Raw genomic sequence first — 24,989 nt, 5'->3', positions numbered from 1 at the left:
AAATGCAATTCATCAGAATTTGTATTCAGTTAATCAGAAAGAAAATTAATGGAGAATGTTGTCTTGGAGTAGCCAGGCCCAACTTGCAAATTTGCGCAGTGTTTTGATAAGCTGTATGTTTGTATTTGTAGTTTGGAATGTTTTCCTTGAATATTTGTATTTTTATTTTTGTACATTTTTGGGAACACTTGATTACAGAAATAATAGAAGGTGCATCTTGTCTCTATTGGAATCAAAGGGTGAATTAAATCATTGTTTGCTACCTAATTTTTTAAACCTAAATTATTACATATCTGTAAAAGACATTACAGTTCAATTAAAGACGTGAACATAGGGTTTTCAAGCATATTTGATTGTTGCACTTTTTGCTTTTTTTCTTAATTCTTGCTTGTCTCTTGTACTTGCCCTTACATATTTTTTGCTTCTGTGAGTGCAAACTTTATGTCTCACCTGACAGATTTTTTTTTAATTTTTTTTTTTTTTTTTTTTTAATGCTGAACCAATGCGGGAAGCCTGCTTAGATGCTAGACTTTAAACCTAATACCAGTATATATTTTTTTACGGTACTATTGAAATCATTATATTGATTGAAAGCAAAGTTAGAGGTTAATGGCATTTAAGTAAATATGGAGCTATAACTATGTGTACCTTTTTTTCTTGTTTGCTTGCAGGTTTTTACAGCATCTTTCTAAAGAAACTAAAATAACAAATTTCTTATATATCTGATACTGTGTACTTCACTTTTGCTGAAGTGCATTGTTCCTGTATTAGTTTTTACTTGTCTTTTTTTTTTTTTTCCTTCTTGATTGTGATTTAATGTGACTTCTTTGTCATTTTCTAGTTCACTGCTACAGAAGTTCGATATGTAGTCATTAACTACTGTCTTGATTTTTATTATTTTTTTTTTAATAGGAGAAGGCCTATGTGTTTGGGCCAAGTAAACAGTTCATTCCTGTCTTTTCTTCTTGTATCCAGTATCCAGTTTCTAATAAGCCACATGTAGCTGTACTGACTAGATATCCATTTTGTCTGAAACACAAGCATTTATACATGCACTTTAATTTAGTAAAGTTAGCTTAAAAATGTTTAAGACAGTGGATCTGCTTGTCTCATATCATGTTAAATTCTTCTCTAAAATGGCCCAAATTGAACATTTTGATTGTCTTTTTTTCTCAGGTGACTATCATATGTATGCTTTTAAATATTTTTCCCCGATTGCCTGTTTTTTTTTATGTTGCAAATGCTGTATTATAAAACAACAACAACAAAAAACACCAACAAACCAAATCCAATGTTGGTTATCATTAAATGTCTTTTTAATATAGCAGATTTAAGTAAAATAGTATTAAAAAATATGACTGTTTCACAGACTTTCTGTTCATGGATTTATTACTGAGGTAGCAACTGACTTTATCCTCTTGCCATCCTCCCCCCAAATATCTTTAAGGATCATTTTCTTCTCAGCCTTTTGTGTACTAGTGTTGATCAGTAATTCTGATTCATATCATCGAATATCTGCACCTCTCCTGTAGGAAAGGTTGGGAGAACTGGTTTGATTAGCTTGGAGGAGAGAAGATTTCAAGAAAATCTCATTGCGGCCTTCCAGTACTTAAGGAAGCATGTAAACAGGAGGTGGTACGACTGTTTATGAGGATGAATTGTGATAGGACAAGGGGGAATGGTTTTAAAGGAAGACAGGGGAGGTTTAGGTTAGATATTAGGAAGAAGTTTTTCACACAGAGGGTGGTGACACACTGGAATAGGTTGCCCAAGGAGGCTGTGGATGCCCCATCCCTGGAGGCATTCAAGGCCAGGCTGGATGTGGCTCTCAACAGCCTGGTCTGGTGGTTGGCAACTCTGCAAGTAGCAGGGTGGTTGAAACTAGATGATCATTCTGGTCCTTTTCAACTCGGGCCGTTCTATGATTCCATGATAAAACTACGTGAAAAATAAATTAGCTTCAGAAAGAGTGATACTGTCTCAATACATATGCACATATCATTTAGTCTGCAAATTTCTTCTTAACTTGACCCTAAAGCAAAAGAGCAATGCTTTATTTGTTCTCTTGTTTAAACAATGTCTGTTCTTTATTTGCTCTTTTCAACCTGCTTTTCATTTAGTTGCTCAGTTCAATAACAGCAAAATACAACATAACCAAAGCCAAAAAGAAATAGCTCTACTGAATAGAAAAATCACAGAATCAAAGGCGTTGGAAGGGACCTCCAGAGATCATAAAATCCAAGCCCCCTGCTAAAGTAGGTTCCCTACACCAGGTCGCCAAGTAGGTGTCCACATGGGTCTTGAATGTCTCCAGAGAAGGAGACTCCACCACCTCCCTGAGCAGCCTGTTCCAGTGCTCCGTCACCCTCACCGTAAAGTTCTTGTGCACATTTGTGCAGAACTTCCTATGCTGCAGTTTCCAGCCGTTTCCCCTTGTCCTGTCTCCACACACTGCTGAAAACAGTCTGGCTTCACCACTCTGCCCCCCATACCTTAGATATTTATAGACCTGCATCAGGTCCCCTCTTAGTCTTCTTTTCTTGAGGCTAAACAGACCCAGTTCACTCAGCCTTTCCTCATAGGAGAGATGCTCCAGGCCCTCCGCTGGACTCTTTCCAAGAGATCCCTGTCTTTTTTGTACTGGGGAGCCCAGAACTGGACACGACTCCAAATGAGGCCTTACCAGGGCAGAGTAGAGGGGGAGGATCACCTCCCTCGATCTGCTGGCCATGCTCTTTTTAATGCACCCCAGAATGCCATTGGCCTTTTTGGCCACAAAAATGATGGTTTTTCTATTAAAAATATTACCTACGTAATTCAGTATATTTTGGATTGTAGTTATATCTGCAAGACAAGATAGATAGGTCACTCCAAAAGTAATGCCTCCTAGTAATTTTGACGTGGAGTATAACAGATAGTAAGAACAAAATAGCACTATTTGATAGATGAAAATTCTCAGCTATAAAACACTATTTTTCAGCACAGTCAGCACTATTAGCTATGCCAGTGGTGAATGAAAGCCTGTGCATGCTGCATTCATAAACATCTGCACCAGTGGAGGTAGCCCACTGTCACCACTGCTGAAACATACCACCCACTGCCTAACTGTGCTCATATCCACTGTTTGGTCTCCAGAAAAATTCAGCAAAGAAACATCAAAGAATGTCACTAGGTGCCATTTTTCCAGCATGAAGGAATTCAGTGACATACTCTTGCTTCATATGCACTTCCATGTTATATGTGATATTCTCAGACTGCCCCTCTGCTGCCATCTGTCACATGGCAGTGACGTGTAATGGAATATCGGTGGAAAGGTTCAACTCTACTGCCAGCATTCGCCTCTGATGTCATAGGACAGTGATATGAAATTGGAGGTATTACTTTTGGAGCAGCTCTCAGCATTTCCGCTTCCAAAGAAAACTCCTATGTGAAGTTACCTTTTGAGAAAAGTATTAGATGGAAATATACATATAATCACAGGATAAAATTTTGAGTGGATTCAGTGACTGTTGCTCAGCACTTTTAAGAATTAATTATTGATATGACTGCTAAATATGAATGTTCTTCCATGGCTTTACTCTCACATCTCACACTAGAATTATGATCTAATTTTATATTAAGAGTTTGGGTGACACAGGTAGGAAAAGCCAAATGTGATAGAAGTAGAATGTAGCTGTCTGTTGAAAATACATTTTAACGTGAATAAAATGTAACTTGTTAAATCATACTTCACATGCACAGGGTATGTTTTAATATAGCTCCCTACGTGTAGTTGAATGTTCTTGCTCTTCGTGAGTATTAGGTGTATAGTCCTTTGCTACTTTTGGATACTTACTAATATTGTAGAAGTAGGTGTGTTTAAGTTAGTGGAATTGATATTGGGCAGATATAGCCAAAGACAGTTTTAGCTTTTTTTGAAAGTAAGTATTTATTTATTTATTTCATAACATCAAGTTTGCTCTCTGGTGTCACAGACAGACCTGGATGCATTGCTCATGTCACAGTATTCGCAATCTTTGACTACTCTACTGATTTTCACAGTTAGATTTTATGGCAGGAAATGGTTTTAGTATCCATGTGCTTGTTATGAACATTTATACAGCAAGTTGAGATTTTCTGAAACTTCTAAGTACTTTTTTTCCTTTTTTTTCCTTTTTTTTTTTTTTTTTTTTTTTCCTGTTTTCCAGACTTCTTTAAGTAGAAATAAATCACTATTATTATATTAGAGCCCAATATACACAGCAGGGTACATGATGTTTTACTTTCCCCTATTTATTTGTTTTTCTTGTTGTTTGTTTGTTTTTAATTCAAACTGGAAAAATGAATATGTACAAAGAGCAAAGCTCAGTGAAGTCACTGGTGCTCTGCAGGAGCTTGTGTCTTTTTTTTGATCCTATAGAAAGTTAAATTCTGAAAGTACACAGGTACATCAGCACAAGATGTGAAATGTTTTCTTCTATATATGTAAAGTTTGAAAAGAAATAGAAAACTGTTATGATCAACAAAAATATAATTCAGAGAAAAAGTTTAGGAAAACCTTCACATAAAGAACAGAGAAGTATCTGCCAGCATTAGTTCCAAAAATCGAATGTCTCTTTCAGATAATCTTCAAGTATTCTGAATTTGCTGAGATATTTCAGTGATTCTTTGCATGTGGATTGATATGAAGTGAAAAAAAGATTTTTCTCTGCTTGACTTCAAAGACATTCCTGTAATGGCTGTTTCTGAGTAGAAGAGAACATTCAGAGAAGTCCCTTTTGCAATGCTTTGTGTGCTTTGTGTGAAATTAGTTCAGATTGCAGTTTAATGGTTTCATGGCCTGAGCCTTTCACTTACTGATAGCATAGAAACAAAACAGCAAGTCTAAGGGGAGACTAGGTTCTCCTCTGTGCTTACTTTAAGAACTCTACAAAGAACAATGTTGGACACTGAAATCTATATTGACTCTGAAACAATAAACCAATGACTCAAGCCAATATCTGTTCACTTAAGGTGCTCAAAAACTTAGCTGTGTATCATGAGAGCATCACTCATCTGGCAGCGAGAGAACTACAAGTTTTAGCACTTTCTTGTTTCTTTTTTTCTTTGACTTCTAATCCAGAAAGCAGTCAAAAAAAGGACTGAAGTGTGATAAACATATAATTTCAGCTCAGTGGTTGTAGCAATCAGAGAATGCTTGGCAGTTAAAATTCTGTGATGAAATGCTTGCAAAAAAATATTGATGTATTTTAATATGTTTTTGCTTTGTATTATTTGCATATTTTCCAGTGAAAAACCTTTTGTTTTCTGTAAGATGCTATTATCCTGATTGAATTTCCAGCAATTAAGATGTAATCATATAACTTAAGTATATAACTATAAATTTAAAAAATCTTTATGATCCATCTCCTAAGAATGCACCCACGGTAAATGGACTCATTTTCTTGTAATTTACTAAAAATACTGATATGAGAGTGGTTGTCATGTGGAAAGTATGTTAGTCCCTGCTGTTGCCTTGTATTAATCAGATTGTTACTTGAAGGTTTATAACATATGAAGTGATGTAGCCTCATGCTTCTTACTTTGAATCGTAGCTGAAAAATGATCTTCTGAACTAAATCATGTGATGAAAGTACAGGAACCTGAAAACAAATAACACTAATAAACTTAGATGTTGCAATATGTATCTTAAGTATTTTTGAGGGTGAAAAGAGTCATCTAGAGGCCTTTTAGTAAGTTTGTTTCATTTTATAACAACTGTCTAAAGGTACCTTGACTTTGGATATTCTCTGAAAAATAAAGCCTTCTTAATAGCAAATCCTGAAGCAACTAGCTTGATCTCATTCTGTGGAGACGCTATTTGGCTGTACTACTTTTAATAAAAGCAACTGGACTTTTTAGTACTTTTCAAAATGTTTCGAATTGTGGAGCAATTATCTGACTTGGTTTTGTTTTTTGCTTTTTCTTACAGAACGAGAGAAGTGAAGGAACTACAACTGATTTCTATATTGTAATTTGATCAAAACGTTTTTGCACTAGAAGCTTGAACATTCTTGCTTCTTATGGAGGCGTTATAAATAACAAATGGCTAAGGTTCTGTAAAACTTAACCACCAGTCTGAAACATGGAGACGCACCTAGACCCCACGAAGGATGACTTGCCCTTAATGGCCAACACTAGCCACATGCTTGTAAAGCACTATGTTTTGGACTTGGATGTGGATTTTGAAAGTCGAGTTATAGAAGGAATCATAGTTTTATTTTTGGAGACAGGGAGCAGATACAGGAAAGCCAGTAGTACTGGTAAAAAAGGCTGCCAGTCACACCTTAATGAAACCTGTAAAACTGGGGCATCAAAACCTTGCCATGTTTCTGTGTCAAATGCAAGCGTCTTCTCATCTGAAGCAGAATATAGCGATTTTGCTGTCTGTCGTAAAGGTGAAAAAGATACTTCTGATAAAAACGGTAACCATAGCAACGAGAAGCAAACTTCTGGGATTTCTAGTTCAAAGAATTGCTGTGACAAAGAGAACCATGGGAACAAGGATTTTCTGCTGGTATTGGACTGCTGCGATTTATCTGTGCTAAAGGTTGAGGAGGTAGATATTGCTGCTGTGTCAGGCATTGAGAAATTCACCATGTCTGCTGAACTAACTGATGTTTCAAAGGAGTTGGAAAATCTCAGAAATCAGATTGTACATGAACTTGTGACTTTACCTTTGGATCGCTGTCAGGAACAGCTACACTATTTCACTTGCTGCAGCCAGGCACCTGGCTGTGGAGAGCTTGAGTTTACTACTGGTCGCTGGAGCTTGGAGATAAGGAAACAGGGAGTTCAGACTCCAACAGACTTTCCTCATGCTATAAGAATACGGTACAAAACCAAACCTGAGGGAAGATCTGTTACATGGACTACCGACCAGAGTGGCAGGTATGTAGATTATCTGAAAGATTTTGCACTTGTTAATTTTAAACACAAGTATGAGAATGTTCATTTGTGTACTGCTGAGGAGCTCTGTGAAAATGATGAGCATTCCCTTTCACTGTATCTCTTGTGCACTTGGTTTGAATAATACTCTATTCTGCAGAATAACAGATAAACTGTGCTCTGGAGACTCCACAGTGCTTGCAGACCTCAAGTCTGCCTAAATGATTGTGCTTCCTCAAACTAAATGGGAATAAATAATTACTGAGTATTGGGGTAAGTGTGCGAAGGGAATAGGAGATCAGCATTTTGAGGAAGGGAGATATATGTGACAAGTTATTTTCATTTTAGTACTTTATGTTCTCTTTCCTTTCTAACTCAAACAACAATTCATACCACATAAAAATCAATATGCTGAACATTTAATAGAATATCTTCACAGCTAGTCTTTTATCAACACTGTACCAAGTTTACAGATTCAGTCTTTTCCTCATAAATCTCTCATAATCAACTTTGAAAATCTTCACCTCTTATGTAAAATACACTGATGTTGGCAAAGGAACTGCTTTTTTTTTTATCTGGCTTTTATGAATGTATGTAGTGTTATACAGAAATCTTCAAGATAAGATTTTTGTGTGAGTGGATCCACAATTCACTCTTGACTTACACAACTGTATCTGTGATGTTCAAAGGTGGATTTTAATAACTATTATTTCTTTAAGTCTGTGATACTTTGAAACTGGGGACAAAGTTGGAAGGTGATGAATAAATTCTGAATAATACTTCCTTTTCATTCCTAAAGTAGTGATGTATGGTTACGTTTCATTTCAGTTATGCTAACATAAATTAAGAGTTTGCTCAGAGGCACCTATGTATTTAGTTTATTCTCTGGTAAACCGTGATTGGCATAAAGCCCAGTAGTTAATTAGTTAGTGGATAATATTCATTAATTCCTACACTTCCCCTTCTCTCCTCACTCCTCAATACATTATTCACAATATAAGTGCAGGAAGTTTAACTTAAGATAATCGTTAGTTACAGAAATTCTGAATTTTGACTGAAGCACAAGATAGTATAATTCTCAGTAAGTCTGTTACCGTGAAGCTTTATGGATTAGTGGGTTTAGGCACATTCAGGTATGAGTATGCAAACCTGATGCAAACACATCAGGAAACTCTTCTCTTTTCAGTACAGGAACTAAACACAGATAATTTCAGCATTTCATTGTATGTTCTTTGATACTAAAAAATCCTTAGATAGGAGTTGGATGATGGAATGTAAAAGCCACGTGAGCACTTCTTAAGAGCAGCTAAAGCATCAGTTTGTTATCAACTGTACTCAGTTCTGGTGAGGCCATACCCTGAGTTCTGTATTCAGTTTTATGCCCCTCACTACTAGAAAGATACTGAGGCTCTGGAGTGTGTCTAGAGAAGGGCAATAAAACTGGTGAGGAATCTGGAGCACACGTCTTATAGGGAGCCGCTGTAGAAACGGAGATTATTCAATCCAGAGAAGAGGAGGCCCAGGGGAAACCTCAATGCTCTCCACAAATGCCTGAAAGGAGGTTGTGGTGAAGTGGGAGTTAGCCTCTTCTCCCAGGTAACAGTAATAGGACAAGAAGGAATGGCCTCAAGTTGTGCCAAGGAAGGCTGGATATTAGGAAAAATTTTCTAAAGAATGGTCAGGAGTTGGAATGGGCTGCTGAGGGGTGGCGGAGTCACCATCCCTGGAGGTGTTCAAGAAATGTTAAGTTGTACTAAGGGACGTGCTTTAGTGGGGAAATATTGGAGGTAGGGGAGCAGTTGAACTGGATGATCTTGGAGGTCTTTTCCAACCTTGGTGATTCTACTATTCCATTACTTTAAATCCAAAATACAGTGCTATACCTGCCACTATGAAAAAAACCTTATCCCAGCTGATACCAAGACATGCAGCTTGCAAATTTGCCTCTAATGGGAGATATTTCGCACTGTTTTTCTGACCTACTTGCTAGCACTTCTAGTGCTGTCTAAATTAGTTACTGATTTTGTTGATATTAGTGAGAAAACGGAATGGAATTGGAAATCTTTGTTTAATGAGGGTGTGGGAATGAAAGAGTATCTTTGATATGAAAGGCATCAATGGAAAAGCATGACACTGAAAGCTGGGTCCTAATCATGTACTGACCTGTGCATTGTTTACTTTGGCACACATGAACAGGTCAGTCTATTTGGACTGAGGTTCAGCACATTCATATGTAATCATTTTTTTTTTTAGTTTGGTGCCCAAATAGTAGATAAATAGGAAAGATAGATAAGTAGGAAAAGATAAATTATGGAAAGGAGATGAGTTGAATTCTTGGAGTATATGATTCACCTATGATTGCTATGGAAGAAATATACTTTTAGAAGGTATTAAAGGACAATTGTGCAATTCTGGGGAAGCTCAAGAAAGATTTATATTTGTGCTGATTTGAGAGGTCCCCAAAATGGAAATAGTTAAACTGTGAAATGAGCTCTTAAAAAAAAAAAAAAAAAAGTGAAATTCTGATATTTGTTTGACCAATGTAAATGCCTTTTCTTTAAAAAAAATTTTATACCCATCTAACTTGTTATCTTCGTACTATCTTACTGTTAGATTAAAATACTAACACATTTTTAAAGAATTCATAATGTTTTTTGACTTTATGAAAGCTATACATGTGAATACAGCAAGCATAAATGTATAATTAGGTAAAAATGCAAATACAGATGCAAGTAAACGTATGTAAATGCTTTTGTTTTTGAGCTGCAGTATTCAAATGTATATCACAGATGTAGCTGAAGTACTTAGTTACTCATTTGTTATAAATAATCTTGCATTTCTGTAATGGACAGCTGAAGCATATGAGGCAAACAGCGACATGGTACCCAAAGAGGTGGCACCTAGCATAGCATGATGGACCAGTAAACCCCTAAAATGGGAGAAGACTCACTGGTTATGGATATGAACTTCTGAGTATAGCGCAGGGTATGACTGGCCGCAGCTGTCACAAAGAAAGCTGACATCTCAGAACAAAAGGGGCCATTGTGTGATCTTTGTTACAGATAAACAGCTATGTGAGTTGAGTAGATCGACTGCTGATGTACATGTTTTTCCCTGAATTCACTGAAAGATTGTTAATGTCTCCCTGAGTCAACTGGGTCAGTATGGGGGATTAAATACATGGCAACATAGTGTATAAAAATTAAGCAAGAAGTTGTTGAAGACAGTTAGTAGGCTTGCACTATCTTCATTCCATGTATTCCTCTCTGATGGCTGTGAATGTCCAGCACCGTAGTGGTGAGTGTGTTACAGGCTGGTAATAGGAATCATACTGATATCGTGATTTGAACTGTGTATTGCAGTAACTGTATTTTAATAGGGGGAAGTTAATTTGTTCTGTGTTTCCAGTATATATTATATCACTTTTCTAAATCAAAATTGTGATGTTATATCAAATATCATCAAAGAAGTAATTTTGATATTAAACACTACACCCTACATACATGGAACAGACCTTGGTTTCATGCTCAATTTATTTGATGTGACCGGTGCTGCTGAAATGCAAAGAACAAGTAGAAAATTTGTGCTTACGCAGAACTTACGCAGAATTGTTGTCATATAATGGTTTAGTTTGGAAAGAACTTGTAAAGGATATCATCCAGCCTCCTGCCATGAGCAGCAATACCTTCTACTGGACTACACTGCCCAAAGTGCCATCCAGCCTGGCATTGAACCCTTCCAACTTCTCTGCTCAACCTGTTCCCAATCTTACCAGCTTCATCATAACAAAAATAAAAATGAAAATCTACCTTACATAAAATTTAAATCTACCCTCTTATAGTTAAAAACTACTGCCCCTGTCTTATCATTAAAGGTAAAAGGCCTTCTTCATTTTTCTTATAAACCTTCTTTATCTGTTGAAATGTTGCCATAAAGTTTTGCCAAAGATTCTCCAGGCTGAACAAGCCCAGCTCCCTCAGCCTGTTTTTGTAAGACATGGGCACTAGCCCTCTGAGCATCTCTGTGGCCTCTTCTTGGCCCACTGCAACAGTTCCACATCATTCTTGTGCTGAGGGCCCTAGGCCTTCGCACAGAACTCCAGATGGGGCTTCAGGAAGGCCAAGGGAAGGAGGAAGTGTCATAAATGTCAGTAAAGGCTACAGTGTAATCCTTAGAAGATAGAAGCCTTTCTTGGCCTTATGGTTTCAGCTTAGAGCTATTTTATGAGACTGAAAAGCTAATGCAGAAAATTCTTTTGTGGTTTATGTAAAAATTATTGTTGTATTTTTGCTTTTCTTTATCTTGTCTTAAATGGCTTAAATGGAACTTTGGTTCTTGTCAAACAAGTTTGAAACCTAGCTGAGAAAGTTAAGTATAAAAGCGATACAACAGTATGTTTGATCTTTGACAGAAAACACAATTGAGTCTTTTTTTGTAACTCTGCCACCCATCTCATTTCCTTCCATGTAGGCCATGTGTTTATACGATGGGATCACCAATAAACAACAGAGCCCTTTTTCCGTGCCAAGAACCACCCATTGCCTCGTCAACGTGGCAAGCGTCAGTCCGAGCATCGGCAGGCTTTGTTGTATTGATGAGTGGTGAAAACTCAGCAGAACCAGTCCAGCTTCAAGAAGGTGAAATTTATTTTCTACAGCAGTGTTTTCAGTAGCTTTATAATTGGATATACAGCTTAAGTAATGACATTATTTTTGAAAGGATGTAAAAGCACTTAAAGGATATCTACAAGTAATCTCTATGTGGGGTTGCCTATTCAAGGTCTCAGTAAGAATTAGTAAGAATTTGAGAATATTTTACAGACTAACTTTTTCCAAACCTAGATTTCACTTGTTGTGAATGACTTTATTTTAATTGCTTTGTAGTTGAATATTTGACAGATAAAGTACTGAATCGGGCTCTTGACAATCCAAACCTTAATTAATTAAACTTTCGGTGTCTGTTCTTCAGTCCAAGTTGTAGCTCAGTGTGGCAGTAATTAAGAGCTGCCACTGTATTGTATGTTTCCTGAAAAATACTGAATAGATGAAGAATATCAGTTCCGTACTCTGAAAATCTGGTGTTTGCTTTTTGGGTTGGTTTTGTGTTTTTTGTTTGTTTGTTTTATTTTTTGTTTTTTGTTTTTTGAAATTGGTAGATAACGCTATCTGCAGCTGAAAGCAACTAAGCATTTTTCTGTTTTATTGGTTACTTCATTCTTTAGACCTCTGTCTGCACAGATAAAGAAATTTTTATGGCAGTTATCAAAATAATATAAAGGATGTCTTGCCACCATTAGTTTTGAAATTGTTTGAGAAGCACGGTCAATATTTTCTAGTGTAAGTAGTTTTGTTGTTAGACCTTTAAATATGAATCCTGCTTTATGGAAGTGGTACTCATTGATGTTCAGTGAGAAATTAGGATTTTCATGCATCTCAATAATATTAATACTTGGAATTATCCTTCCTTAGTTAGGCCTAATTTGAGTACTGATTGGTCCAGTACTGGGAGAGAAGTCCTAGATTTCTGTTTTATTCCCACTTTCCCTCTGACAAACAAAGTAAACTGGATTCGTACAGCACCACTGTGGCATTAATCAACATTAATCAGTAGAGCTGCAGAAAGTGCAAGCTGTATTCAGGCTGCAGACAGAAGAAGAGAGCTTAACTTTCGCACAGAGAAATGGAGATAAGTTGAATGGGAACATTTTGTGGGGTGAATCCAACATCCATCTGGTGGCTATATACACTGATTTTTTAAAGTTTTTAAAGTTTAAGTCCCTAAATAAATGTATTCATTTCCGTTTGCAATGGAGAAAGTTTGTGCTCCTTATGTTTGGACAAGGCCCACCACTCCACAGCTATATACTCTAGTTGTAAATAAATGAAATAAAGATTATAGTCCTTGTATCTTACCCATTTTGATAAAAGAAGCTCTTAGAACTCAAGGAAAGCCAGCCCCAGATGGAACTGTTTTGGAAGTCTCCGTTCTGAAGTAATATAAGATTTTAATACTTAAAATAATTACAATGATTACAAGGCAGGATTTAATCCTTACAGCAGTTATTTTCAACTGTAAAACTATATATGAAATGACTAACTCTTTTCACTTATTCCTGTCCTGATGAATTGCTTTGCTCAGTTTGACTCTTTCCATAATTCACCCCTCAGGCAAAGTTTAATAGTTGTTTTTAGCTACTGCCGTAGTGAACTGACTTCTTGTATAATCATTCAAAACTGTATAGCATATAGTGATAAAATAAGTTAATCTCTCAACACTTGCAAAAAGGGGCTGATGCCTATATTTAGATACGGCCAAAATTTTCTTTAATGGGAAACATATAGAAGCATTTGGATACTGAAAAGTAGCTTAGGCATACTTTTGATGTATATAATTTTACTTCCTTTTGGCCAAAAGAATTGTAGACTGTATAGTAGTTCTCTGCAAAGGTTTTTATCCTGTGAAAAGATTGTTCAATGAAGGCTTATGGAAAAGGTTAGAATTAGGTGCTTGTGGAAAAAAAAATCCCCTCTAAAGAATCAAATTTATATTTGAGAGGGGAAGAATGAATAAAAGTATCCTTAATTTGAGAGCCATCAGTTTGCATTGAATTGTCCAATTATTTTGGTCATATGTAAAGCACGTTTCAAGCCTTGACTCTGCTGCTGAAATATGGACAACTGCTATGATGAGCTTCTCACTCATTTGGGTGATAGTCGTTTCCTGACATGGTATTAAGAAAGTGTTCTTGATTTCAGGCTAGGAGAACAGTTCTGCCGTTACTGTATAATTTATTTTTATTCACACTCCTGCCTTGCTGATGAGTTGTTACCCGTACCTTGGTGGTGTCTGCACAGTAGAAAGTATTATGAAAAGAAAGGATTCTGATGTGAATTTCTAGAAATAAAAACCTGTGGAAGATTTTTAGGCAACATAAATGGGCACAGGCCAGCTAAAATCAATATTCTCTTAATCAATTCACTAGTTGAAAAGTCTATATTGTGAAATAATTATTTCCTCAGTAATAATGCTTTGTGACTCTAGTTTAAAGAGTCCATTAGATGTGTATGGTGGTACTTGAGGCCGCACCTCGAGTACTGTGTTCAGTTTTGGGCTCCTCACTACAAGAAAGACATTGAGGCCCTGGAACGTGTCCAAAGAAGGGCAACGAAACTGGTGAGGGGTCTGGAACACAAGTCTTATGAGGAGCGGCTGAGGGAGCTGGGATTGTTCAGTCTGGAGAAGAGGAGGCTCAGGGGAGACCTCATTGCACTGTACAACTTCCTGAAGGGAGGTTGTGGTGCGAAAGGGTCTGGCCTCTTCTCCCAGGCAAATAGTAGGACCCGAGGAAATGGCAAGAAGTTATACCAGAGGAGGTTTATGTTGGATATTAGGAGAAACTTTTTCTCTCAAAGGGTGGTCAGGCACTGGAATGGCTGCCCAGGGAGGTGGTGGAGTCGCTGTCCCTGGCAGTGTTCAAGAGGCGCCTGGATGAGGAGCTACGAGAGATAGTTTAGTAGCTTGTGGTACTGATAGGAATGGGAGGGTGGTTGGACTGGATGATCTTGCAGGTCGTTTCCAACCTTGTGATTCTGTGATTCTGTGATTCTGTGGTATTAAGAGAAAAATTAATTCTGGGGAAAACCGCGTTTTAAAATGCAGTTGATGAAGTGTTGAAAATGACATCAGTGACCATGTCGTTAACGGTAGGATTGGGACTTAGTGGCCCAAAGTTGGCCTGTCACCATGTGGAGAATATAAGAGTTTTTTGTTTAAATTCTTGTAGTAGTTGTAATCAGTAAGTCCTGTGTCCTATGTCAATTCCTTTTGGAGAAGTTTTGAGCTAAACTTGACTGAAGTGAAGACAGTGAAGCAGCAAGACTGTCTTTAGGTTTTTTCTTTCCCTATCCCCAGGATGGCATTCCCAAGAGTGTTGAAGATTCTACTGACAGAGCTACATGACACACAGGACTCTTAATTTGTTCTAATTTTGTCATGAAATAAGAGTTGTTTGATTTCTTTAAAGGTAGTAAATATTATACTCCAATAACTCTCAGAGACTTAGCAATTAATGACTGCCTCATTATCAGTGTGCTTATATACACAAAAAAATAACAAACAACTTTTAGATACCTGCTTGGAATTGTGAACAATGTACAAAATAGATGAGGAGAGAAAGGAAAGCAGTGATATTGTCAGGAATGATTTAAAGACAAAACACAAAGCTCAGGTGCTAATCTAAATGAATTCTTAATGAGTTTAGGAATCCAGGTTTATTAGTAGGCCTGTGCTGTTGAATAGGCTGTTCGATATCGATCTTTTCACTTTGCAGGACATGTTGAATCTATCTAATTTAGAATTTTGTCTTTAGATCGCATCTACCAGCTTTTCAGGGAAAGTTAAATGAAAACATTTTATTTATTTATTTATTTTTACATACAATATGCTGTTGCTATACTGCATATTTATAAAATCGCACTGGCAGGACACCAAAATATATTTTAAAGAATGGAGTTCCCTAGGAAAAACAAGCATTTTGGCAGTTGTTAATTAATTTATTCTGAATAAAACTAGGTTAGCTGAATTTTTGTTTCAAGATCATATTTTTAATAAGTGTTTAAGCAATTAATAAGAGAGCAGCAGCAAAGATTATACCCATTGGCCTTTAAACAGAAATCTACATTCTGCTTCATAAATCTACATCTCTAGATGTACAGATGCTTTGATCCGATGCCAAGGCAAGATGAGGGCTACTCACTGCACAGAATCCTCATTTTCCATTTGAATTTGCAGGTTTTCTACTAATTGCATATAGCATTTTTTGCATTCTCTCTCCTATAAAATTATGGCTCATCATTTAATTTGAAATGTAATGTGGCCACAGTTGCTTGAAAGACAGTGCAATGTTACTTACCCAAGTAGAAATGGGAACTATTCAGGTAAGATCTATAAGTGCTTCAAAATACTATATGTTCTTTATGTAGTAATTAAGGGAGAAAAAAGCGTCAGAAGAATGCTTTTGGTAAGGCCCTTCGGGAAGAAGGGAACACTATAGATGTGTTTATGTGTAATACAAGGCATTTAAGCACTGGATATATTTTTTAATTTTTGTTAGTATTATTTTCATTTCATTGCTGTTACACACAGAATGTGCATATATGTTTTGTCACAAGCACCTTTGTATTAATTTTTATTCATGTTCCAGCGTAAGCATTAAATCAAGAGGTTTGGTCTCTGTGCAGTTACTCTATATTCACATATTCCTAGTGTTTCTATCTTGTGTAGACTTTGATTTCAGCTAGAAGATGTGTTTTGTTATTAGAAATATAGTGGTATGGAAGCCATCACCTGACTATACTTTACAGCAAAAGATTTTATTTGAGCTTTTCTCTCTTTTCCCAAGGTGAAATTAAAGAGTCTGGTACTCATGTTGATTGATCTCCAGTATGTAGCAGGATTTACACTATGGGAGTTGACAGCTTGTCACATGCTACTCATCCTTCTGAGTCAGTGCTGAACCGAAACTCAAGCATGAATGTGGGAAAGCGATATGGGAAGTTCTGTCCTTCTGATAAGATAAAAAATCTCTGCAAGTTTCAAGGAGTTCCAGAAAGCTGGAGGATTCTTCATCCTGGTGCCCCAGCTACTAGTTTACTAAGCTGTGTTTTTACGTACTAGTGCTAGCTCTTACTTTGTATATCAAGTTCCAGGGTTGTGTGGATACCTCTAATTCTTTAGAAGTAGCTGAATTGTGTTTTTCTATTAATTCATGGACATTGTTTTTGTATATTAGCACACTCCCCCTCAAATATGTAGTTTGTGCCAACACAGATATAAACACCACAAAATACAATCTTAATACTCCATCAGGCATTATCAGACAGTGGCTTTCACGTGATTCTTCAGCTACAATAAACTCTGCAGGACTTAAACAATTTACTAGTTTCAAAGATAGCTGAATGCATTAAAATTCTAATATGTAATTTCATGATTCATTATTATTTCAAGCACAGTAAATAAATGGCCTTTAAGTTGTTCTTTTGGGCAATTAGAAATAGCTTATAATTTCTTACTGTTGTTAAATATAGTCCTAAATTTTGAATAGATTGTTTTCCAGTTTTATAGAATAGATGATTGTTGCTGCAGAATTTGTGTAATTGTAAAATAGACTTGCTTTGCAATCCTGAGAAAAAAAATAAAATTGGAAAATGATTTTAAAATTATCTGTAAGAAAATATTTTGCCCAAGGTAATCATATATAGGAATCTAATTCTTTTAAATTAAGTCTGATTTTAAGGAGAGGGAATAAGCATTTCAAATATAAGGACCAGTTGTGCTCTTCATTTCCCATAGGTTGGGAAATGAACATCTCGTTGTTCCCAAGATGTCCTTGCTTAGTCTGAAAAAATTTTCATGGTTACAAAATGCTATGAACTTCATTAGAGAGAGGAATCTTCCCATTTGATATGTACTACTTTCTCTTATCCTAGAGGTGGTGCTGTCTACAAGGAAGCCACTGATAAGCACAGGACAGTCAGGAGAAAGAAGGGGGGGAGGGGGGGGGAAAGGAACAGAGTGGAACTTGTCGTTCCAGTGCATAGTGAGGATATAAATAATGGAAAATGAAACAAATCACATCAATCTGAAGAAAGTTAAAGAAGGGAAGTTATGGGAGAAAAGAGGTGGGCAGGAGGCAACCCTACCAGTGAGAGTTAAACTCTGTTTGAAACAGTACTTCATGGTTGTTGCTGTAGAGAAGTGTTGCATACATGAAGACCATTTCAATCATAGATCAGTGAACACATTATAGAGAGAGCTCACTTATTTTCCTTATAGTGTGATCTCATTTACATGGCTGAGTTATGACCTCTTAAAGAAATTAAAATACAAAATAGAAATGCACAGACAGTGGAAGCAGTGGTCTACATGAGAAGTTTGTAAGGACACAGCCTATTTAGGGTTTGGGGTTGGGACAGGGAAAGGCAAGGCACAGCAATAGTGAAACTTGACTAGGAATGTGAAGAATACCAGGAAGGGTTTCTGCAGGTATAGAACACAGAAAAGGAAGACATAAGAAATCGTAACCTCTGATGAATGAGACAGGGAACTTGGCTACAGCTGACATGGAGAAAGCTAACATGTTCAACAACTTTTTGGCCACAGTCTTAACCAGCATTTGCTCCTACTATACCTCCCAAGTCTAGAAGTAGGAACTGGGGAAATTAAGTCCTACCCACCGTATGATGCTCTGAGACCATGTGAGGAACCTGAATATGCACAATTCCATTAGACCCAATGAGATGCATCCCAGAATCTTAGGGGAACTGGCAGATTAAGTTGCTAACCATTCTTCTTCATATTTGAAAAGGTATGAAGTCCGGCTGGAAAAGGAGAAGTGTAACAGCCATGTTTAAAAAGGGTAAAAAGGAGGACCTGTGGAGCAACAGACCAGTCATCTTCAATAGACCAGTCTTCTTCATCTTTGCACACAGTAAGATCATGGAGCAGATCCTCCTGGAAACCATTTTAATACATACGGAAAGCATGATTGTAGACAGCAAGCATTCACAAAGTGCATATCATGTCTAGATAGTTTGGTGACCTTCTACAACTGATTGACAGCACTGGTGGACAAGGAAAGAGGAACTGATCTACTTTGACTTGTGCAAAGCCTTTGATATGGTTCCACATGAGACCCTTATCTCTAATTTGGAGAGACATGGATTTGATGGGCCACTTTGTAAAAAATCAGCTGAGTGATTGCATCCCAAGGGCTGGGATGCCATCTAGAGGAATTTTGACAGGCTTGAGAGTTGGGTCTGTGCGAACCTCGTGAAGTTCAATAAGGCCAGGTTGCTGCAGCTGCTGTCTCCAAACATCAGAACTAACTGGCTGATGAATGGAGCAGCTCTGTGCAGAAGGATGTGGGGGTAACTGATAAATGAAAAACTCAACATGAGCTAGCAGTATATGCTTGCAACTCAGAAAGCCAATTGTATCCTGGGCTGCATCAAAAGAAGTGTGGCTAGCAGGTTGAGCAATATGATTGCCCCCAGGGATACCTTATTACTGTCTTCTAATACTTTAAGGGACTCTAGAGGAAAAAATGGAGTGAGGATCACTATCAGGAAAAGAAGTAACAGTGTGAAACTAAAAGAAAATAGATTTAAATTAGATATAAGAATGGAATTCTTCACTGTTGGGATGGTGAGGCACTGAACACATTCCCCAGAGAAACTGGAGGTGTTCAAGACCCAGTTCAAGACCCTGCATGGGACTTATGGCAATATGATCTAGTGGGTGACAACCCTGCCCATGGCTGGTGTGTGGAACTAGATAGTCTTATTGTCCTTTCCAACCCAGGACATTCTGTGAGACTGTGTTCATGCCAGTGTGTGTAATTCAGTTGCTGAAGGGAAGACCACTGTTAGAAAAACGTTAGTTATCCTGTGCCATTCTAGAGTATGAGTGGAGGGCATCTGAATCTCTGCAGGAAGTGGATTTAGTTCCAGTTGCATATGTAAAGACAATATGGATCTTGGATCTTGTCCTAAGAGTATCCAGAGTTTGAATGATCTGTAAAACACCTGCAATATATATGAGACTAGGAAAACAGAAGAGAGGCTGTATGTTAGTTGCTTTTCTTTTATTCAGGAAACTCAAATTTAGATAAATCTGGAATAAACACATATCAAGAAAACCTAATTTCCAGTGTTTGGTACCTGAATCCTTTTTCAGGGTTTGCTCTGCCTCTGAATATCATGTTTGTTGCCAGTCCATGTAAATTTGTGAATGCAGTACATACTGTTCTTCTTCCTGGACTGCAAACTGATTTTGACATTCTTTTCAAATTACCATCCCCCTTTTCTTACAAACAAAAACCAAAAACCTCTGTGGTCTTGCTTGCTCCAGCCTGTCTTGTTAAACTTGTTTGTCTCTGTGTTCCTCTCCCTCCATTTGTGTAGCAAAGACCTCTTTCCTTTAGTTTTAGACAGTGTCCTCACTATTGTGAGTCTTTTCTGTTACATCTTCTGCCACCTTGAACAATGTTTCTGTGACTGCCTTTTGGCTTTCATTTTTGTTTAAGAACTCCATTGAAAATGCATTTGTTTTTCCTTATTTTTTCCCTCTTCCTTTGCTGTTATTTAAAGATTTTATTGTTAATATAACTCTTAATGCATTGCATAACAAAACTACAGAAAATGAAGTTGTATAGACTACCTCTTGTACCCATTTAAATTGAAAGTAAAGCTGCTGCTGTTTTGAATACAAGCAGGCTTGGGCCCTCAGCAAAATTTTGTATAAATGAAACTCCATATTACACTACTTGAGAGTCTGTTTTTTCAGAACAGTAAATTGGTACTGTTCTGGGCCATGTCTTTTGCTCTAAATGGAACTCGCTTTTGTTGGCTCATTCCTAGCTTTGGTAAGTTTAAAAAAACAAAAACAGTTATCCTCTTTGTTTCAAACAAGTTTGGAGCAAATAAGTTCCTTTTGCTCGCATACTGTTGTGAGGTTAAGAAAATTGCAGGAGTAATGTATGTTCCACTGACAAAACTTTTTGATGGTAGTGGTACATGTTGCCAAAGTGGAAGAGAGTGAGATAGTGTAAGTGGTTGCTACTGCATATAAAAGGCAGAGGCTTTTTGTGGCAGACAAAGAAAGATGAAGCTTCAGCCTCTTAAAAGGCATTATAAACATTATACTAAATTGTAGGTAGCAAAATTTGTTGAGGCTGAGCAGTAAGGTTTTTTAACTTGTCCTTTCTTTGCAGAACTTGATCTTCTAGTGTCATTAGGTAAGGAGATAATTGTACCCCTAATTATACCCCTTGTGGTAGCTACTTGATTATTTCCAACCTTTGCATCTTTTTTTTTCCTGTTGATAGTGTTCCATAACCCTGTTTAGAACATTATTGCAAGTATTAATGTTTTCTCAAAATAAATGAAGTTTGTTTGTTTCCACAGTTTCCATGGCTACACATAATTGCACACGATTCTGTAGGCAAGGCTCTTTCCAAGAGTAATTAACCTATTAATACAGTGTATCAACAGTACTTCTGCCCACAGATGGGTACTTAAATGCGACCCTTATGCTGTTCTCTTTTTAGAGAGGCAGATGTAAACCTAAGCAGTGTTTAGATTAATGAAAGGTAGGCTGCCCCAAAATATCTTGAAGTTTGTTCACACGTGTTTGCATATATAGTCAGTATATAAGATTCTCTCTGTCTTCCATCACTGTGTTCCTATACTATTAAGTCTCATCTTCTTACCTTCTATTGGATTTTCTAATCCTGTTATTATCCTGGATTATCATGACCTGAAAATTGACTTTGGCAATATTCTATATGATTAATTTCTAACTCCCTGCTTGTCATTTCTATATCTCAGATTGCCAAGTCTGATCCATAAGTACTAGTGTTGTTAAAACTTTTCTGTCAGTTTGGTACTGTCCAGAACACAAAGAAAAGGGTTTGTAATCTTTGTAATGTCATATAGACAAGACAAAAGTGTAAGGAAGTGATCCACGGTTGACAGAATTAAATGTTAATCTTTTGTGTCATTATGATTGCCATTATATTTCACATCTGATACAATTATTGGGCAGTAACGCTGTTATCCTTGCATCAATAACATCTCAGTAAGTATAGATTTTTTTACAGCTGAAGATATCAGCACATAGAGGAATGTTAAGGTCTTAAGTATAGAATCATCACATCAAAGAATCACTAAGGTTGAGTGATCATCCAAGATCATCCAGTACAACCATCTACCTATCACCAACTGTTCTCACTAAGCCATGTCCCTCAACATGTCTAAACATTCCTTGAACACCTCCAGGATCAGTGACTCCATCACCGCCCTGGGCAACCCATTCCAGTGCCCAATAACTCTTTTGGAAAAGTAGTATGTCATAACATCCACTCTGAATTTCCCTTGGTGCAACTTGAGGCCATTCCCTCTAGTTCTGTCACTATTTACATGGGAGAAGAGATCGACCCCCAGCTACAACCTCCCTTCATGTAGTTACAGAGAGCAGTGTAGTCTCCTAGTCTCCCCTGAGCCTCCTCTTCTCCAGACTGAACAATCCCAGCTCCCTCAGCTGCTCCTCATAAGACTTGTGCTCCAGACCCCTCACCAGTTTTGTTGCCCTTCTCTGGACACTCTCTAGGAAGTCAATGTCTTTCTTGCAGCGAGGGACCTAAAACTGAGCACAGCACTCAAGATGCAGCCTCACCAGTGCTGAGTACAGACACAAGTAAATGATATTGAATCCATGGTGGTCACATAACTGCTCTTACATGTCTCAGTGATTTTTTTTCTCTTCTTCAACAAAAATACGAGGACATAACGCGAGAGATATGACCCAAAATCTCAAGTGCACAAAAATATGATGTGTTGACTGATGAATCTGCACAAATGTTCCTTTTATTCACAGGTATCACGAGCTGGTACTACTATGTAACTATGCCAATGCCAGCATCCACCTTCACTATTGCTGTAGGCTGCTGGCAGGAGGTCAAACAGCAGTGCTTCATGGATGATATCCAGACAGAAGATGAGTTTTCCATGCCATTTTCACAAGATGATTTCAGGTTGGTGTTTGGATTATTGTTGAAAAGCGACATTTTACTCCATGGTGACATTTTCTCCATGGAAGGTGAAAATAAGCCATTTCAGTACAGGAATAAAAACAGAATTTTTCATCTTACTAGAAAAATTGTGGCAGGGAAATAATTCCCAAGGCTTTTTTTCATGGGTAAGGGTGTGGTTCTTTTTATGTAAAAACAAACTGTTTCATGAGCAATAGCACTAATCCTAGCATTCTCTGGATTTGCATCTTACATCCTGTGGTGTTTAATGCTCTCCTGCAAGACTAGCAGATTCTCCATTTTTTATTACAGTCTCTTCCTGTATAATCCTCAGTGCTGCTTGGCACATCCTGGATATCTAGTGCCCACTAGTGCTGTAGTTCTTAGCAAATGCAAGCCCCTACTTCTCCTTTCTTTTACAGTCCCATTGCAGTTAGAGCTGACATGCACAGTTGTTTGCCCGGATTGGTGTGTCATGTTGCAGTGGTTCTGTGAAAGAATTTTGGACGTTCATTCGGTTCAATGAAAAATAGCCTGTTGTCCAGTATATGCAGTGGCTACTTTGTTATGTAGAAATGTAATTATTTTGGATACATCTATCTCTCTTTTCAATCTAGTCAAAAAGATTCACTGCATTTAAATTATTACAGGGTTGTCTGTCCATTTAGATATTTGTAAACATTAGTGAGATCTCCCCTCAGTCTTCTTTTTCCCAGACTGAAAAGACCCAAATTACTCAGCCTTTCCTCAAAAGGGAGATGCTCCAGGCCCTTTATCATCTCTGTGGCCCTCCCCTGGACTTGTTCTTGGAGATCCTTGTGAATGAATATTATAATGTCATATAGTCCTTCCAATGAAAACTGAAGTTAAAAATTAATTTTCTGGAGCAGTAAAGCTTGATTCCACATGTATTCACCCTAGTTAACAGAAGTCTCAGACATAGCTTAAAAAACAAACAAACAAAAAAACCCAAGAAACCTTACTCATAAGTTTTAGGACTAATACTGTGTTAGCATTAAGATTGTGGAAGTCCTTACCATTTTGATATGAGTTGGTGAGGATTTGGAAACTGAGGACGTAATTGCTAAAATTTAAAATTAAAGGACTCTGATCTCTTGCAGCTTGGCTAATTTTATTTTTAAAAAATCCTAATAAATCTTGGGAATAGGAACTTTTATGTTTTGTTTAACATCAGTAACACACGCCTATTCAAGCTTTAAAGCAGTTTATACATACATAAGCTTTTAGAAATTATTTTCTGTTTATTTCTCTACTATTTATTTGTTTGTTATATGACTGTCTATACAGAAGTACTCAGTAACTGTTAACCATGTTTCTCTAACATGCAGGATATTCAGTGATGGATTTGATGCAGGATATTAATCAGACAGTTTGTTTAATTTTTATTTTTTGAAAACTTTGGGAAAATGGGATTTTCTTTATCTTTCTGTAGCAAAAAATACAGCAAGTTCTAATCAGTGTGATGTTCATTGTTCTCATTTGTTTTTGTTGAATAAATTGAAATCTGCAACAGATGAGCTTTAGAAGAAAAACTAACCCAAAAAGATTTTTTAGAAAAGCACATTTGAGAGTTAGCACAGCAATTGCTCACTGTTTATTTAAATCAGTAAGACTAAGTAACCAAACCAGTAGCAGAGGTTTCTAGAAAGGATATGAAATCGATATCAAGCAGATATTAAAGTAGTGTCTCAGGAATGATAAAGGGTATGGACTTTTGAGCAGCAGGAAAAAGGATCTCCAAAAGGAATTACTTAAATATGTAATATAATTTATGTTCAGACACCAGCGAGGTATGAGAAGACTACATCAAAATAGTAAATGGAGCTAGAATGTAAAATAAGTTTCCTATCTCTATAAGGACTAATTGGCAAATGTTAAGAGAATTGAGCTGATGGCTTTTATGTTCCTGTTTAATCTCAACTCTGACAGTTAAATACAAATTTATATTCTTTTAGAGCAAAAATATGGTGGTTTAGACAACTCTCGGGAAAAAAAGAAGTGTTTAATGGTAGATGAGAGTTTTTCTGCTTCTGTAATAAAAATCTGCTTCTTTTACACAAGGTGTTTGTTTGACACTTACAAATTTTGGCACTTCTGAGAAGCATAGCTCTTTTCTACATCTTGTCATTTGTTTTTGTGTATCAGCACTTACCTGGAGTGAATTTTTACTTTTACACTCTTACAAATATAAATGCTTCTGGGTGATGCTTGGTGCAGTAAGCGTTTCGTCTGTCAAAGCATAGTAGAACCAGTTTCTTGAAGCTGAAATCTGATACCAGGAGAGGCTCTGCCCTGTAGAGAAGACAAGTTAACAGGTGAAAACATGAAGCTAATCTTTGCTCAGATACAAATCTATTTGGATAGATAAAGGTGTATGACTCAGATTTAGAAAGGATCGCATTTATTCATCTTTCTAGCCACAGCTTTGAATATTCTGTAAGAGTAACTTAGTATTGTCTTGCTACTAATAGTG

General features: G+C 37.0%; 1 protein-coding gene across 2 annotated transcripts in view; it reads left to right on the top strand.

Moving 5' to 3' along the window:
• Window positions 1-6,103: 6,103 nt before the first annotated feature.
• AOPEP (aminopeptidase O (putative)) overlaps window positions 6,104-24,989 on the top strand; it is a gene marked incomplete at both ends in the record, with an annotated part of 161,235 nt that continues 142,349 nt past the window's right edge. For both annotated transcript variants that reach the window (XM_079549007.1, XM_079549006.1), the window contains 3 exons: window positions 6,104-6,909; window positions 11,377-11,543; window positions 22,342-22,498. In XM_079549007.1, the coding sequence (XP_079405133.1) occupies window positions 6,104-6,909; window positions 11,377-11,543; window positions 22,342-22,498 (1,130 nt within the window). The remainder of the gene's footprint in view (window positions 6,910-11,376; window positions 11,544-22,341; window positions 22,499-24,989) is intronic.

Source organism: Tetrao urogallus (genome assembly GCF_951394365.1).
Source record: "Tetrao urogallus genome assembly, chromosome: Z".
NCBI classification, from domain to species: domain Eukaryota; kingdom Metazoa; phylum Chordata; class Aves; order Galliformes; family Phasianidae; genus Tetrao; species Tetrao urogallus.
This window is presented reverse-complemented; position numbering and strand designations above follow the sequence as displayed.